This window comes from Muscardinus avellanarius (assembly GCF_963383645.1).
Source record: "Muscardinus avellanarius genome assembly, chromosome: 8".
Lineage (NCBI taxonomy): Eukaryota > Metazoa > Chordata > Mammalia > Rodentia > Gliridae > Muscardinus > Muscardinus avellanarius.
Genome location: NC_137794.1, coordinates 40,300,421 through 40,315,463, shown reverse-complemented (window position 1 = coordinate 40,315,463; position 15,043 = coordinate 40,300,421). Strand labels below are relative to the sequence as shown.

General features: G+C 36.8%; 1 protein-coding gene across 12 annotated transcripts in view; it reads left to right on the top strand.

Moving 5' to 3' along the window:
* The window catches only part of SNX14 (sorting nexin 14), a gene marked incomplete at both ends in the record, with an annotated part of 99,178 nt that overhangs the window by 44,618 nt on the left and 39,517 nt on the right, over positions 1 to 15,043 (top strand). For 11 of the 12 annotated variants that reach the window (XM_080699853.1, XM_080699859.1, XM_080699863.1 and 8 more), the window contains 8 exons: positions 1,360 to 1,516; positions 3,158 to 3,233; positions 4,897 to 4,941; positions 5,044 to 5,124; positions 5,217 to 5,331; positions 11,080 to 11,235; positions 11,900 to 12,024; positions 12,801 to 12,859. In XM_080699853.1, coding sequence (XP_080555979.1) covers positions 1,360 to 1,516; positions 3,158 to 3,233; positions 4,897 to 4,941; positions 5,044 to 5,124; positions 5,217 to 5,331; positions 11,080 to 11,235; positions 11,900 to 12,024; positions 12,801 to 12,859 — 814 coding nt within the window. The remainder of the gene's footprint in view (positions 1 to 1,359; positions 1,517 to 3,157; positions 3,234 to 4,896; positions 4,942 to 5,043; positions 5,125 to 5,216; positions 5,332 to 11,079; positions 11,236 to 11,899; positions 12,025 to 12,800; positions 12,860 to 15,043) is intronic. The other variant, XM_080699864.1, reaches the window with a different exon arrangement.

Sequence of the window (15,043 nt, the reverse complement as noted above, 5' to 3'; positions counted from 1 at the left end):
TGAAACAGGGTCTCACTGAGTTGCAAAGAGCTTCACTAAGTAGCTGAGGCTGGCGTCGAACTTGCGCAATCCTCCTGTCTCAACCTCCCAAATGCACCACCATGCCCAGCTATTTTTTTTAAATCATTGTTTCTCACTATCAAAAATACACTAGAGGTAGTATCTTTGATGTAGCTACTTAGTGAAGGCTATTTAATGTCAGGAAAATATTTCTGTAGTATTGAATTGACTTTCTTTCCCTCCCTCTCTTCCTCCCTCCCTCCCTCCCTCCCTCCCTCCCTCCCTCCCTCCCTCCCTCCTTCTTTCTTTCTTTCTTTCTTTCTTTCTTTCTTTCTTTCTTTCTTTCTTTCTTTCTTGGGGCTGGGGCTGGGGCTGGAACCCAGAGGCATTTGACCTCTGAGCTACAACCCCTGCCCAATTTTTTATTCTTTATTTTGAAACTGGGTCTCACTGAGTTGCAGAGGGCCTCACTAAGTAGCTGAGGCTGTCTGCGAACCGCGATCCTCCTGTCTCAGCCTCCCGAATGCTGGGATTACAAGCGTGCGCCACCACTCCCGGCTAGTATTGGCTTTTCAATGATGATATCTAGTTGGAGCCATATCATATGTTTCAGACTGCTTTCTTTAATTTAGCAGTAGGTATATAAGTCTCTTCCATGTCCCTTCTCTGAAAGATTATCTGGATGAAATTAATGTCAGCCCTAAATAAAGTGGGTACAGTTAAAGAATCTTATATGTGCTAGAATATATTCTCTGTAGTTTTTTTCTTCTTAAAAATTCATTTGCTGTTATATAATATATAGATGAGTGTAAATTCTTGTTTACCAAGAGCAAAAGGGTCTGTTACCAACATATATATATATATATATATGTATATATGTATATATGTGTATATATATATATATATTTTTTTTTTTTTGGTGGCACTAGGGACTGAAGAGCCATTCTACCTCTGAGCTAACCCCAGTCTGATTTTATTCTTATTTGGAAACAGGTCTTGCACTAAGTTGTGGAGGGCCTCGCTAATTGTCGAGGCTGGCTTCGAACCTGCTATCCTCCTGTCTCAGCCTTCCAAAGCACTGGGTTTACAAGCATGCACTACCACATCAGGCTTCCATTGCTTATTTATTACAGAACAAATTTCCAGCAAAGAGGAATTATCTTTTTAATATCCATTAATTTTTTTTACATATACTTATATATGGGTATTATATAATTAGTGTATACTTTAGGTAAACTATAATAATATAATACTAATATATAGGGGTAACTAGGTTACATGTTATTCTATTTGTTAGTGGAAATGGCTAAAGTTATTTAATGTTCCTTAACTTGTTTCAATATTTTCTTTTATTTGTAGTAAAAAACACAGAATTTTTACAACAAGCTGCTTTAGAAGAATATGGTCCAGAGCTTCATGTGGCTTTAAGAAGCCGAAGAGATGAATTACAGTATTTAAGGAAACTTACTGAATTACTTTTTCCTTATATTTTGCCTCCAAAAGCAACAGACTGCAGGTATAAATAGAAAATATAGCAATGTTTGTATTCCATGTTATATGTATATTACTGTTCTAGATCATACTAGGAATTCATTAAAATTCAGTGTGAGTTTATGTGAAGCGGTTTTCTTTCTTTCTTTCTTTTTTTTTTTTTGTAGTATTGGTGGTGGAACCCAGGGCCTTTTCTTTCTTTCTTTTTTTTTTGTGGTACTGGGGGTGGAACCCAGGGGCTTTTCTACCTCTGGGCTACACTCCCAGACCTATATTATACTTTATTTGGAAACAGGGTCTCACTAAGTTGCTGAGAGCCTCACTTAGTAGCTGAGGCTGGCTTTGAACCTGTGTGATCCTCCTGTCTCAGCCTCCCAAAGTGCTGGGATTATAAGCGTAAGCCACCACGCTCGGCAACCAGGGCCTTTTCTACCTCTGGGCTATACTCCCAGACCTATTTTTTTTTAATATATATACTTTAGTTGGAAATAGGATCTCACTAAGTTACTGAGGCTGGCTTTGAACCTCTGGGATCCTCCTGTCTCAGCCTCCCAAGTGCTGGGATTACAGATGTGCGCCACCATGCCCAGCCCATGTGAACCATTTTTCAGTGAATGAAATAACTTACTGTTAAGATGCCAATTTAGTTGCTAACAATAGTATTCCTCGAAAATTTATTTTAAAACCAATCTTGGAATTCAGAGATAAATATGAGTAAAACAAATTTCATTTGAGATCATTATTTTCTGTTTCCTTGATGTTCCTTTTTAAAGCCATGCACAGTAATGATCCTTATTGGCAGAAGACCAAACTATTAAGACAGATTTGGGTATTAAGATATACAGCCTCGCCGGGTATTGTCACACATGCTTGTAATCCCTGTGCTTGGGAGGCGGAGACAGGAGGATTGTGCAGGTTTGAAGCCAGCCATGCTGGCTTAAGAGACCCTGTTTCCACATAAAAAAGTATAAAAATAGGTCTGGGAGTGTAGCCCGTGGGAGTGTAGCCAGAGGTAGAAGGGCTTCCAGGAACCCCAGCACCACCAAAAAAAAAGATAACAGCCTCAAAGAATGGCAGAAGCATGTTTAGATTGTTCTATAAGTCATCTTGTTATGCTTACCTAAAAAACCTTAGAAGAGACACTGTAGCTTATTTTTAGTACTGTACCTTAAATATTTATTTCACTTTTAAAAGTATTTTATCCCAGTGTGGTTGGCACATGCCTATAATCCTAGTAGTTGGGAGGCTGAGACAGGAAAATTGCAGGTTGGAAGCCATCCTCAGCAAGTTGACAAGACCTTATTTCAAAATAAAAAAAGCTGCTGGGTGTGGTGATGCATACATGCAGTCCCACTACTTGGGAGACTGAGACAGGAGGATTGCAGGTTCATGGCCAGTCTCAAGTCCCAAGTAATGTCCATTCAATTAGAGAATACTTTTTTTCCCCTGAAATAATGGTCTCTTTTAGCCAAACAAGGACTCTTAAGTCTGAACAAGTCACATGCATATCACATGGGAATTTGTTGGAAACACAGAATCTTGGAGGTCATTCCAGACCTATTGAGTTATAATTTGTATTTTAACAAGATCATTTGGTAGTTCATCTGCACTTGCAAATTAAGAACTAATGTAAGTCACTAAATATATATATTTGTTATTTTTTCAGATCCCTGACCTTACTTATAAGAGAGATTTTATCTGGTTCTGTGTTCCTTCCTTCTTTGGATTTTCTAGCTGATCCAGTAAGATGTTTTAAAAAATTCTTTTAATTGTAAAATATACTTAACATAGACCTTACAGTAAAATATTTTTATGTGTATAGTTCATTGGTATTAAATTTATTCATATTGTTGTGCAGCTAACCCATCTCTAGAATTTTTCATCTTAGGAAACTGAAAGTGGAGCCAGGTGTGGTGGTGTAAGCTTATAATCCTAGTACTTGGGAGGCTGAGATAGCAGTATCGCATGTTCGCAGCCAAACTCAGTTACTTAGTGAGACCCTCTACAACTTAGTGAGACCCTGTTTCAAAAAAAAAATATATATATATATATATATAGGGCTGAGAGTGTAGCTCAGAGGTAAAATGCCCCTTGGTCCAATCCCCAGTACCACAAAAAAAAAAAAAAAAAAAAAAAAGAAGAAGAAGAAGAAGAAGAAAAGAAACTGCAAGTCTATACTCTTTACACAATCATTCTTTATTTTTCTTCCAGCCCGTGGCACTTCTTTCTGTCTGAATTTGACTACTCTATGTGCCTCATATAAGTGGAATTCTATAGTGTTTGTCTTTTTATGATCATCTTGTTTCATTTAACAATGTTCTCAGATTTCTTCAATGTCATATGATGTGTTCAAATTTCTTTCCTTTTCAAGGTAGAGTAATAGTCTGTTTAGGGTTAGGGTTAGAGTTATATATATGGTATAATATACCACATTTTGCTTACTCATTGAAACACTTGGGATGATCCATTTTTTCCCCCACACTGGAGATTGAACCCAGAGGCACTCTACCTCTGAGCTACAACCCCAGCCTTATTTATTTATTTATTTATTTATTTATTTATTTATTTTTTGTGGTACTGGGGGTAGAACCAAGGGGTATTCACCCCAGCCCTATTTTTATTCTTTATTTTGAAACAGGGCCTCACTAAGTTGCAGAGGGCCGCACTAAGTAGCTTAGGCTGTCCGCAAACTGTCTCAGCATCCTGAATGCTGGGATTACAAGCATGCACCATCACGCCCGGCCCTTATTTTTCATTATGTATTTTGAAACAGGATCTCACTAAGTTGCAGAGGGCCTTACTAAGTAACTGAGGCTGGCTGTGAACCTGTGATCATCCTATCTCAGCTTCCCAAGTACTGAGATTACAAGCGTGCACCACCATGCCCAGCTTTGGATGCTCCATTTTTGATCCAGTAAGATTTTATATTATTTTTATTTGGAAACAGGGTCTCTTAAGGCAGCGCAGCTGGCTTTGAAACTGCGCGATCCTTCTGTCTCTGCCTCCCAAGCACGGGGATTACAAGCGTGCGCCACCACGCCCGGTGATCCAGTAAGATTTTAAAGAAACAAGAATAAGTGCATGTGTGTTACTGTCAACATGATTCACATTATGATGTGAGACTATAATGCACTAATAAAAGCACATCAAAATTATAAAAAATAAGTGAAATGACATGGTAAAAAAGAAAGAATAATAATTTATAAATGCTAAAATTAGAATAACTTTTTACAAAGGCCAAGAACTTGCATTGTGGTTTTAAACAGTTTCTCTGTAATCCATAAGTGCAGATGCCTAGCCATGGCTTTATTTTTCTCCAAAATTTGACAATACAAATGTTTTGAGAATTCTTGTCAGAATACAATAATGTAAGTATTTTGATCTATATTTATTATTTTCCCATAGGATACTGTGAATCATTTGCTTATAATCTTCATAGATGACAGTCCAGTGAGTATTGAAGATATTAGAAAACACTTCAGATTGCACTGAATTTTCATTCTGTATGTAAATTCAAGTGGGAATTTTACTGAATTAATTCTTTCTTCAAAGCCTGAAAAAGCAACTGAACCAGCTTCGCCTTTGGTTCCGTTTTTGCAGAAATTCGCAGAACCTAGAAATAAAAAGCCCTCAGTGAGTATTTTCAACAGTAACATTATTTTTGACCTAAAAAATTTTAGAACACATTTATGTACCTTTAACATACTCTTCCATATTGTATCAAGGTGCTGAAGTTAGAATTGAAGCAAATCAGAGAACAGCAAGATCTTTTATTTCGTTTCATGAACTTTCTGAAACAAGAAGGAGCGGTGCATGTATTGCAGTTTTGCCTGACTGTCGGTATGGCTTGCCTGTGGTCTTTTTTTTTTTTTGTATTAAGGGTGGAACCCAAGGGCATTCTACCTCCAAGCTACATCACGAGCCCTAGTTTTTTGGTTTTTTTTTTAGTCATTTTATTTTTGAAACAGGGTCTCACTGAGTTGCAAAGGGCCATGTTGAGTAGTTGAGTCTGTCCACAAACTGCGATCGCGATCCTCTGGTCTCTGGCTCCTGAATGCTGGGATTACAAATATGTGCCAATCACGCCTGGCTTACCTGTGTATTTTTTTTTTTTTATCAAAGTCTTTTAAAAACCTTTTAATGTATTTGAATACTTAGATCAGGTATAATGTTGTAAAAGCCTTTTATCATTCTACTAAATTTCAGTTACTAGATATTTTAAGGGTAGCTATGTCTTTCTTTCAAGGGCCCACTTCTTTTCAGATTGGGACCTAATCTATCCCTGACTCTAATCAAATCCTAGAAATAGGAAAACACTACTAAAACTTTAGTACAGTGAAAATATGATAAAGATCCTATTGATGGTCTAAATGAATAACATTTTATTAAAATGTTAAAATTATTTTGATTAACCTGGGCATGGCAGTGCATGCATGTACTTTTCATCTTATGAAACTGAACGTGGAGCCAGGCGTGTTGGCTCACGCTTGTAACCCCAGCACTTGGGAGGGTGAGACAGGAGGATCTCACAAGTTCAAAGCCAGCCTCAGCATTTAGTGAGGCCCTCAGCAACTTAGTGAGACTCTGTTTTCAAATAAAGTATAAAATAGGTCTGGGAGTATAGCCCAGAAGTAGAAAAAGCCCCTGGGTTCCACCCTCAGTACCACAAAAATAAATAAATAAATAAAATACATCTTTGTTGTATACGTAGTTTCCTTTTTTTTTTTTTTTTGGCAGTACTGGGGATGGAACCCATGGGCATTTTACCTCCAAGCTATACCCTTAGCCCTATTTTTTATTCTTTATTTGGAAATAGGGTCTCACTGAGTTGCAAAGGGCCTTACTAAGTAGCTGAGGCTGGCTTCAAACCTGTGTGATCCTCCTGTCACAGCCTCCCAAATGCTGGGATTACAAGCATGCGCCACCATGTCCAGTTTTAGTTTGTCCTTTTTTATTGCTTAGTAGTATACCATTGTATGACTATACTACAGCTTATATATACATTTCTCCTTATAGATGCATGTCTGGACTACTTCAGCTTTTAGGCTAATTTGCTGAAGCTGGCCTTGAACCTATGATTTTGTCTTAGCCTCCCAAGTAATGAGATTACAAGTGTAATCTGTAATACAGATAATGTGTAATACACATATTTGTTATTTAAATAGTGTCTTTTGACAAAACTTTAAAGTTTTGATGAAATTTAGTATATTAGTTTTTAGTTTTATGGTTAATACTTTCTGTAACATCCATAAGAAGTTATTGCTTACCCTAAATTGAGATATGCTTCCATGATTTTCCTCTGGCTACTATATTTTTAGATTTAAAAATTTTTTAACATTTTTTTTAGAAAATATGTTTTTAATATTCTATCTTTTCTTTGCATTTGTAACATAATTCACTTCAACAGTCACAGAATCCTTTCTTTCCAATGCCACAAACTATATTACAAATGAAAGCTGGTGTTGCTGCTTATCAAAATATATAAGATAATTGGAGTTTTATATAAAACCACTTTATATGTTACCTTGTTCCCAAACACCTTTTTTTCTTTTTGGCCTGGTTAAAAAAAAAAATGTCATTACATGCATGTATGTTTCCACAAGTATTTTATCCCATTAAGATGTCTTACTACAATGTGCCAATAAAAAAATTTAAAAAGTCACTACAGATATTTACAGCATAAATTTTTTTTAACATTTTAAGTTTTTTTATACTGGGGATTGACCTAGGGGCATTCTATCTCCGAGCTATGCCCCAAGCCCTATTTTATTCTATTTTATTTTATTTAATTTTACTTTGAAGTAGGGCCTCACTAGGTTGATCAGAGTATCACTACTTGTTGAGGCTGTCTGTCCTCCAACCTGTGATCCTCCTGTCTCAGCCTCACAAGTACTGGGATTCCAAGCACAAACCATCATGCCCAGTTACATTTTTTTATTTTACATATAGATTTTTTGGGGGTGTGTGGAACCCAAGGGCTTTTCTACCTCTGGGCAATACTTCTAGACCTATTTTATATTTTATTTGGAAACAGGTCTCACTAAGTTGCTGAGAGCCTCACTACGTAGCTGAGGCTGGCTTTGAACCTGTGCAATCCTCCTTTCTCAGCTTCCCAAGCACTGTGATTACAAGGGTGTGCCACCATACCCAGTTTACATAATAGATTTGTGACTTATCTTGCAATAATTTTTGAGTTGGAAGTTAATTTTCCCCCATATTGATGTTCAATTGTTCTCATACCCAGATTTTGTTGTTCTGTTGTATTGGAGATTGAACCCTAGAGCATTATACTTTCAAGCTATACCCCCAGTCCTATTTTATCTTATTATTTTATTTATTTTAATTTTGTACTGGGGATGGAACTCAGAGGCATTCTACCTCCAAGGTGTAGTCCCAACCTGATTTTTACTTCTTATTTTGAAATGGGATTTTACTAAGTTGCAGAGAGCCTTGTTAAGTTCCCGAGGCTGGCTTCGAACCTGTGATCCCTCCTGTCTGAGTTTCCCAAGTACTAGGATTACAGGTGTATGCCACTGTGCCTGGCGCTGCTCAGGGTTTTTTTTTTTTTTGTATTGGGGTTCCTGGAATCTCTTCTACCTCCAGGCTATACTCCCAGGCCTATTTTATATTTTTTATTTGGAAACAGGGCCTCTTAAGCCAGTGTGGCTGGCTTTGAACCTGCGGGATCCTCCTGTCTCCGCCTCCCAAGCGCGGGGATTACAAGCGTGCGCCACCACGCCCGGCACTGTTCAGGTTTTGAAGAGACTTTTTTTTGGTCTTAAATTACTTGGACAGTTTGTCACATCTTATGGCCATATGTCTAATTCTGTTCTTCTCTAATGATCTATACATCTGTTCTTTTTCCAGTATCACAGTCTTAGTATTTTGGCTGATGTTAAGTCTTAAAATTAGGTGGTCTAAGACTTTTTCCTTTTTTTTTTTTTAAGATTGTTTGACTATCTAGGTTTTCTGCATTTCTGTATGAATTTTTACAAAAAACCTGCTTGATTTTTATTTTTATTTATTTATTTATTTATTGTGGTATTGGGGATGGAACCCAGGGGCATTCTACCTTTAAACCACACACCCCTAGCTCTATTTTTATTCTTTATTTTGAAACAGGATCTCACTTAGTTGCAAAGGGCCTCACTAAATAGCTAAGGCTGTCCACGAACTGCAGTCCTGTCTCCGCCTCCCAAATGCTGGGATTACAAGCGTGTGCCACCACGCCCTGCTTGCTTGGATTTTTGAATGGATTGCATTGAGTGTATCTATTGATTTGAGAAGTAGTGGCATTTCAGCAGGATTTAGCCTTCCAGTGCATGAACATGGAAGGAATATTTTCACATTATTTCAGTATCATTTAATTTCTCTCCACAATGTCTATAGTTTTCACTGTAGGTCTTAGTTTTGGGAATATATTTACATATGACATTTAAAATAAAATTTCAAATTGTGAATATTCAGAAATTGAAAAATTTTAATATATCCTGTGATTTTGCTAAATTCACTCATTAATTCTAGTTGCTTTTTTGTAGATTTTCTTGGGTTTTTCTACACACACAATTCTATCATTTGCAAATACACAAGTTTGCTTTTTTTCTTTTTTTTCCCCTATACTGGGGATTGAATCCAAAGGCTCCACGTTATACTCCCAGCCCTATTTTTTTATTCTTTAGTTTGAAACAGAATCTCACTAAGTTGCTGTGGAGGTTCTCATTATGTTGCTGAGACTGGCCATGAACCTGTGATCCTCCTTTCTCAGCCTCCCAAGTACTGAGATTAAAAATATGTGCCACCACACCCGGCTTACTTTTTCTCTTATGTTTAATAGTCCCCACAGGTTTCATATGCCCTTTCCCAGTTTTTTTTTTAAATTCCTTTTCTCCCTTCTTTGTATGTAAGTTTTTTTTTTTTTTTAATTTTTTTGCAGATCTGGAGACAGAACCCAGGGCCATTCGAACTTCGAGCTACACCCCCAGCCCTATTTTTTATTCTTTATTTTGAAACAGGGTCTCACTAAGTTACAGAGGGCCTCACTAAGTAGCTTAGGCTGTCTGCAAACCACGATCCTCCGGTCTCAGCCTCCCGAATGCTAGGATTACAAGCGTGTGCCACCACGTCCAGCTTGTATGTAAGTTTGAATAATTAAGGAATAAGTTCCTTGTTAATACATCTTAGAATTTTTAAAAAGTCATACTTTTGCTATCCTAATGCAACTGTTTCTCATTCAGAAAATAATTTGTTGAGCCTCTCTGCTCTGTCACTAGTTTACAGCCTCCAAAATGGAGAGAAATGTTTAAAAACATAGATTGGTGAGCTGAGCATGGTGGTACATGTCTGTAATCTCAGTACATGGGAGACTAACACAGGAAGTTGCAGGTTTGAGGCCAGCCTTAGGAATTTAGCAAACTCTCAGCAACCTAGTGAGACCGTCTTTCAAAATTAAGATTAAAAAAAGGTCCGAGGATGTAGCTCAGAGAGAGAATGCCCTTGTATTCAATCTTTAGTAAAAGAAAAAACAAAACCAAAAAAATTATTGAAAGTTAAAAAAAAATTTAGAAAAAAATTTAGGGCATGGTGGCGCTCACTTGTAATCCCAGCATTTGGAAAGCAGAGACAGGAGGTCTGTGGTTTGTGGACAGCCTCAGCTATTACTTAGTGAAGCCCTTTGCAACTCAGACCCTGTTTCAAAATAAAGAATCAAGGCTGGGCATGGTGACACACTCTTGTAATCCCAGCGCTTGGGAGGCTGAGACAGGATGACAGCACAGGTTCAAAGCCAGCCTCAGCTATTGAGTGAGGTTCTCAGCAAATTAGTGAGACCCTGTCTTCAAATAAAGTATAAAATAGGTCTGGGAGGATAGCCCGGAGGTAGAAAAGCCCCTGAGTTCCACCCCCAGTACCACAAAGAAGAAAAAAAAGAATCAAAATTGGGGCTGGAGGTGTAGCTCGGAGATAGAATGCTCCTGGGTTCCATCCCCAGTACTGGGGAAAAAAATTAGAAATGTGTATTAGTATTATAAATTTTAGCAAATTTGTATTACTATAATGCTGCTTTTTAAAATTTTTTGGTACTGGGGATTGAGCCTAGGGACATTTTACCTTCAAGCTACACTTCCAGCCCTTTAATTAATTAATTTATTTTGTGGGTCTGGGGATGGAACCCAGGGGCATTCGACTTCTGAGCTACACCCCCAGCCCTATTTTTTATTCTTTATTTTGAAACAGGGTCTCACTAAGTTGTGGAGGGCCTCACTAAGTAGCTGAGGCTTTCCGTGAACTGCGATCTTCCTGTTTCAGTCTTCCAAATGCTGGGATTACAAGCGTGCCCTACCTCTTCTGGCTCACTCCAGCCCTTTTAAAAAATTTTTATTTTGAAACAGAATCTTGCTAAGTTGCTGAGGGTGGCTTCAAACCTAAATTGAACTGTCTCAATTTCTCAAGTATTGAGATGAGACTCTAAGTACATGCCACCATGCCCAGCTATAGTTGCTGCTTTTAATACTGGCTATAGTTAGGAGTATATAATTTTCATGAATAATTTTATATTAAAATAATTCATTTTTTTATTTCTCTGATTGTTAGAGGAGTTTAATGATAGAATTTTGCGACCAGAGTTATCAAATGATGAAATGCTATCTCTTCATGAAGAATTGCAGAAGATTTATAAAACTTACTGCTTGGATGAAAGTATTGACAAAATTAGATTTGATCCCTTTATTGTAGAAGAGATTCAAAGAAGTAAGTCAAAAGTGATGAAGAGAATGAATGAATTCTGTAGCTTTTTTATAGATTTCAGAGTTTTTCATGCATTCTTTGTTTATTAAATTGCAATATCTGTGTGAGATACATGGAAAACTTAAAGCTACTTTATTATTATTATTATTATTATTATTATTATTATTATTTTATTTATTTTTTGTACTGGGGTTCCTGGAAGCCCTTCTACCTCCGGGCAACACTCCCAGACCTATTTTTTTTATTTTTTGGAAACAGGGTCTCTTAAGCCAGCGCGGCTGGCTTCGAACCTGCGCGATCCTCCTGTCTCTTCCTCCCAAGTGCGGGGAAATACAAGTGTGTGCCACCATGCCCGGCAAAGCTATTATTATCTTAATGCTTAGGAATATTTTGTTAACTTGGCTTCTTAGCTTAAAACAGTTTTTAAATATTCATTTTATTAATGTAATAAAAGTTTTGAGGAAGAGACATTCACAATTTGTATAATTAATATTTGTAAAAACTAGAACATAACCGTTCCAATTTCCCGTTTTTTTGTGACTTCTTCCAATGGAGTTTCTATAAAACATAGTTTTAGGACTGTTTCTATGCTCTTTATGATAATGAATTTTAAACTTATTTATAATGTATTCATAAATGATTTCTAATATACACTTTTTAAAATTAGTTGCTGAAGGGCCATACATAGACGTTGTGAAACTTCAGACTATGAGATGTCTTTTTGAAGCATATGAACATGTTCTTTCTCTCTTGGAGAATGTGTTTACTCCTATGTTCTGCCACAGTGATGAGGTAAGTCAAAATATTAACCTTGTTAGAGGAGTTTTTATAAAGTTTAGTGGGGATATAGTAAAATAAGTAGAAAAATGACACAAGATTGAGAGTGAATACTCCTTTCTGCCATATAACTTGATGTATATTAGAAGTTACTTTATATTTATGTGACTAGGTAGATTGGGATCAAATTGTTCCACCTGAGTTACTGTGTCCCTATAGTGGTGGGGTAATGCAGAAACATTGTTCTTTTTATACATATCTTATTTACAGACCTGTGAAAATGAAGTGGTCTGAATACCTCCATTTGTAGCATTTTATTCCTTACCCTATTTGACTGTGGTGATACTTACTTGGCTTAAATAGCTTCTCTTTCTCCTTCTCTCTCTTTATCTCTCTCTCTCACTCACTCACTCACTTACTCTTTCTCTCTCTTTTCTTTTCTCTTTCTTTGGTAATAGGGGTTGAACCCAGGGGCATTTTATCACTGTTTTTGAAACAGGGCCTCACTACGTTGCTGGGGCTGGCCTTGATCCTGCAATCCTCTTGTCTCAGTCCCCCAAGTACTAGGATTACAGGTGTGTGCTACCAATCCCAGCTGCATTTGTTTCCCTCTCTGTATCCCTCCTTTCTTGGATCAGTTCAGGGACTTGCACATGCAAGTACTCTGCCACCGAGCTACACAAAAGCCCTTAAATAGCTTTTTCATTAAACTGGAGAGTAGAAAGGTAAAGTAGCATGTTTCTGTGTCAAATACTAGTTTTAGTATGTCAAAATTATTTATTATTTTGAAGTATTTCAGACAACTTTTAAGAGGCGCAGAATCACCAACACGCAATTCAAAATTCAACAGGTAGGCATCTAACCATATGTATGTTTTGTTTTTGAATTTGCTGAAATTATTATTCTGTGATAATGTCATTGTCTTTATTTTTCTGAATGAATATGTGGTTCCATTGTTGCATGAGTAGACAAGACATTTCACCAATGAATTAAAGTACTATTCTACATATTGTAACCTGGAAACAACTAAAATTCTTTTAGAAAAATTATACATTGTTGCCTTTTAATCTCATAATTAATACATAGTAATGCTTGATAAATTGCTTTATTGGTGTGTAGGGACTACATTCATAAGTGAAATACACTCAGAATTTTGACAGGTTTGTTTTCAGAGAAAAATTTTTTAGAGAATTTACTGAGTATACATTGGAAAGATTTTTCTCCCTTTCCTTTTTTTCTTTTTTTTTCTTTGTTTTGGTACTGGGGATTGAACACAAGGGTATTCTACCTCTAAACTACAACCCCAGCCCTATTTATTTTTATTTTGAAACAGGGTCTTGCTAGGTGGCAGAGTCTCACTACTTGCTGAGGCTGTCTTTGAACCTGCAGTCCTCCTATCTCAGCTTCCCAAGTACTGGGATTACAGGTGTGTGTCACCATGCCCTTTTCTGGAAATGTTAAGTATGCAGTTAATCCAAAGAAAGGTAACCAAAAATTGTATCCATTTATGAACTAGGTAATAATGTCTTTATGATGTTATATGTATAGTGCTGTAAGTACATAACTGACACAGACACCAAATTAAAAATCTACAGAATAAATAATCACATTGGTGTCCAGTAACTATAGAAGTTGGAGATGCGGTACAAGGAGAAAAGTAGATAAGTGAGAAAATGGAGCATTTTTTAAATGGTTAGTACAAAAAATGTGAAAATAATTGGGAAGATACTTATATTTTTTATATAACCACATTTTAAGAGATTTTAAATTTTGGAATGCTGATAATTCTTATATAATGTCTCAGTAGAAGTAGCATACATATAATAACTTTTGAGTGGTAGAAAATGTCTTTATGAGCTGGGCGTGGTGGTGCACACTTGTAATCCCAGCATTTGGTAGGCTGAGACAGGAGGATGGTGGTTCGAGGACAGCCTCAGCTACTTAGTGAGGCCCTTTGGTGAGACCCTGTTTCAAAATAAAGAATAAAGAAGAGAGCTGGGGATGTCGCTCAGAGGTAGAATGCCCCTGAGTTCCATCCCCAGCATCGCAAAAAAAAAAAAAAAATACCTTTATGATTCTTTGTAAAAATATTAGTACTTTATTTTTTCTAGTAATTTACATATTATAGCCTGAATCATAGGCTTTGTTTAGTAAAATTTATATCCATGCTACTTACAATAGTATTCTTTGCTCAGTCCAGACATTCATTTAGTGTCTCATGTTAGCCAAACACTTTTTCAGGTCTACTGTCAAATTTCTTAGCTAGCATGAGTAGAATTTATCTATTTTGTGTACTTAGAAAGTTAGGGTTTCATACAAGGGTACTGAGTTTAGTGAAATGCCTGCATGGAACCATCTAAGGGGAAGTGGTTCTGCAATTTTAGAAGTCAGCTTGGTAGCTAAATTAAATCAAGGTCATAACTTCAGAGAAGGAAATTTTGTTTTGTTTTATTGTTGTGGGTTTTAAAAAAATTAATTAGTTAATTAATTTTTGGCAGTACTGGGATTGAACCCAGGGTTATTCTACTTATGAGCTACATCCCCAGACCTTTTTTTTTTTTTTTTTGTGCTATTGAGGATGGAACCCAGTGACATTCTACCCCTTAAGCTACATCCCCAGCCCTATTTTTTATGCTTTATTTTGAAACAGGGTCTCACTGAGTTGCAAAGGGCCTCCTCACTTAAGTAGCTGACACTGTCTGTAAACCGCGATCATCCTGTCTCAGCCTCCCAAATGCTGGGATTACAAGTATGTGCCACCATGCCTGGCTTCTATTTTTTTTTAATTTTATCTTATTTTATTTTTTTGTGGTACTGGAGGTTGAACCCAGGGGCATTCTACCTCTGAGCTACATCTCAAGACTTATTTTATATTTAATTTTGAAACAGGGTTTCAGTAAGTTACTGAGAACCTCACTAAGTAGCTGAGGCTGTCCATGAACTTGTGATTCTTCTGTCTCAACCTCCCAAGTACTAGGATTACAAGCTTGCACTACTACACCCAGCTGAAAAGGTTTCTTTGCCACTTTTGAGA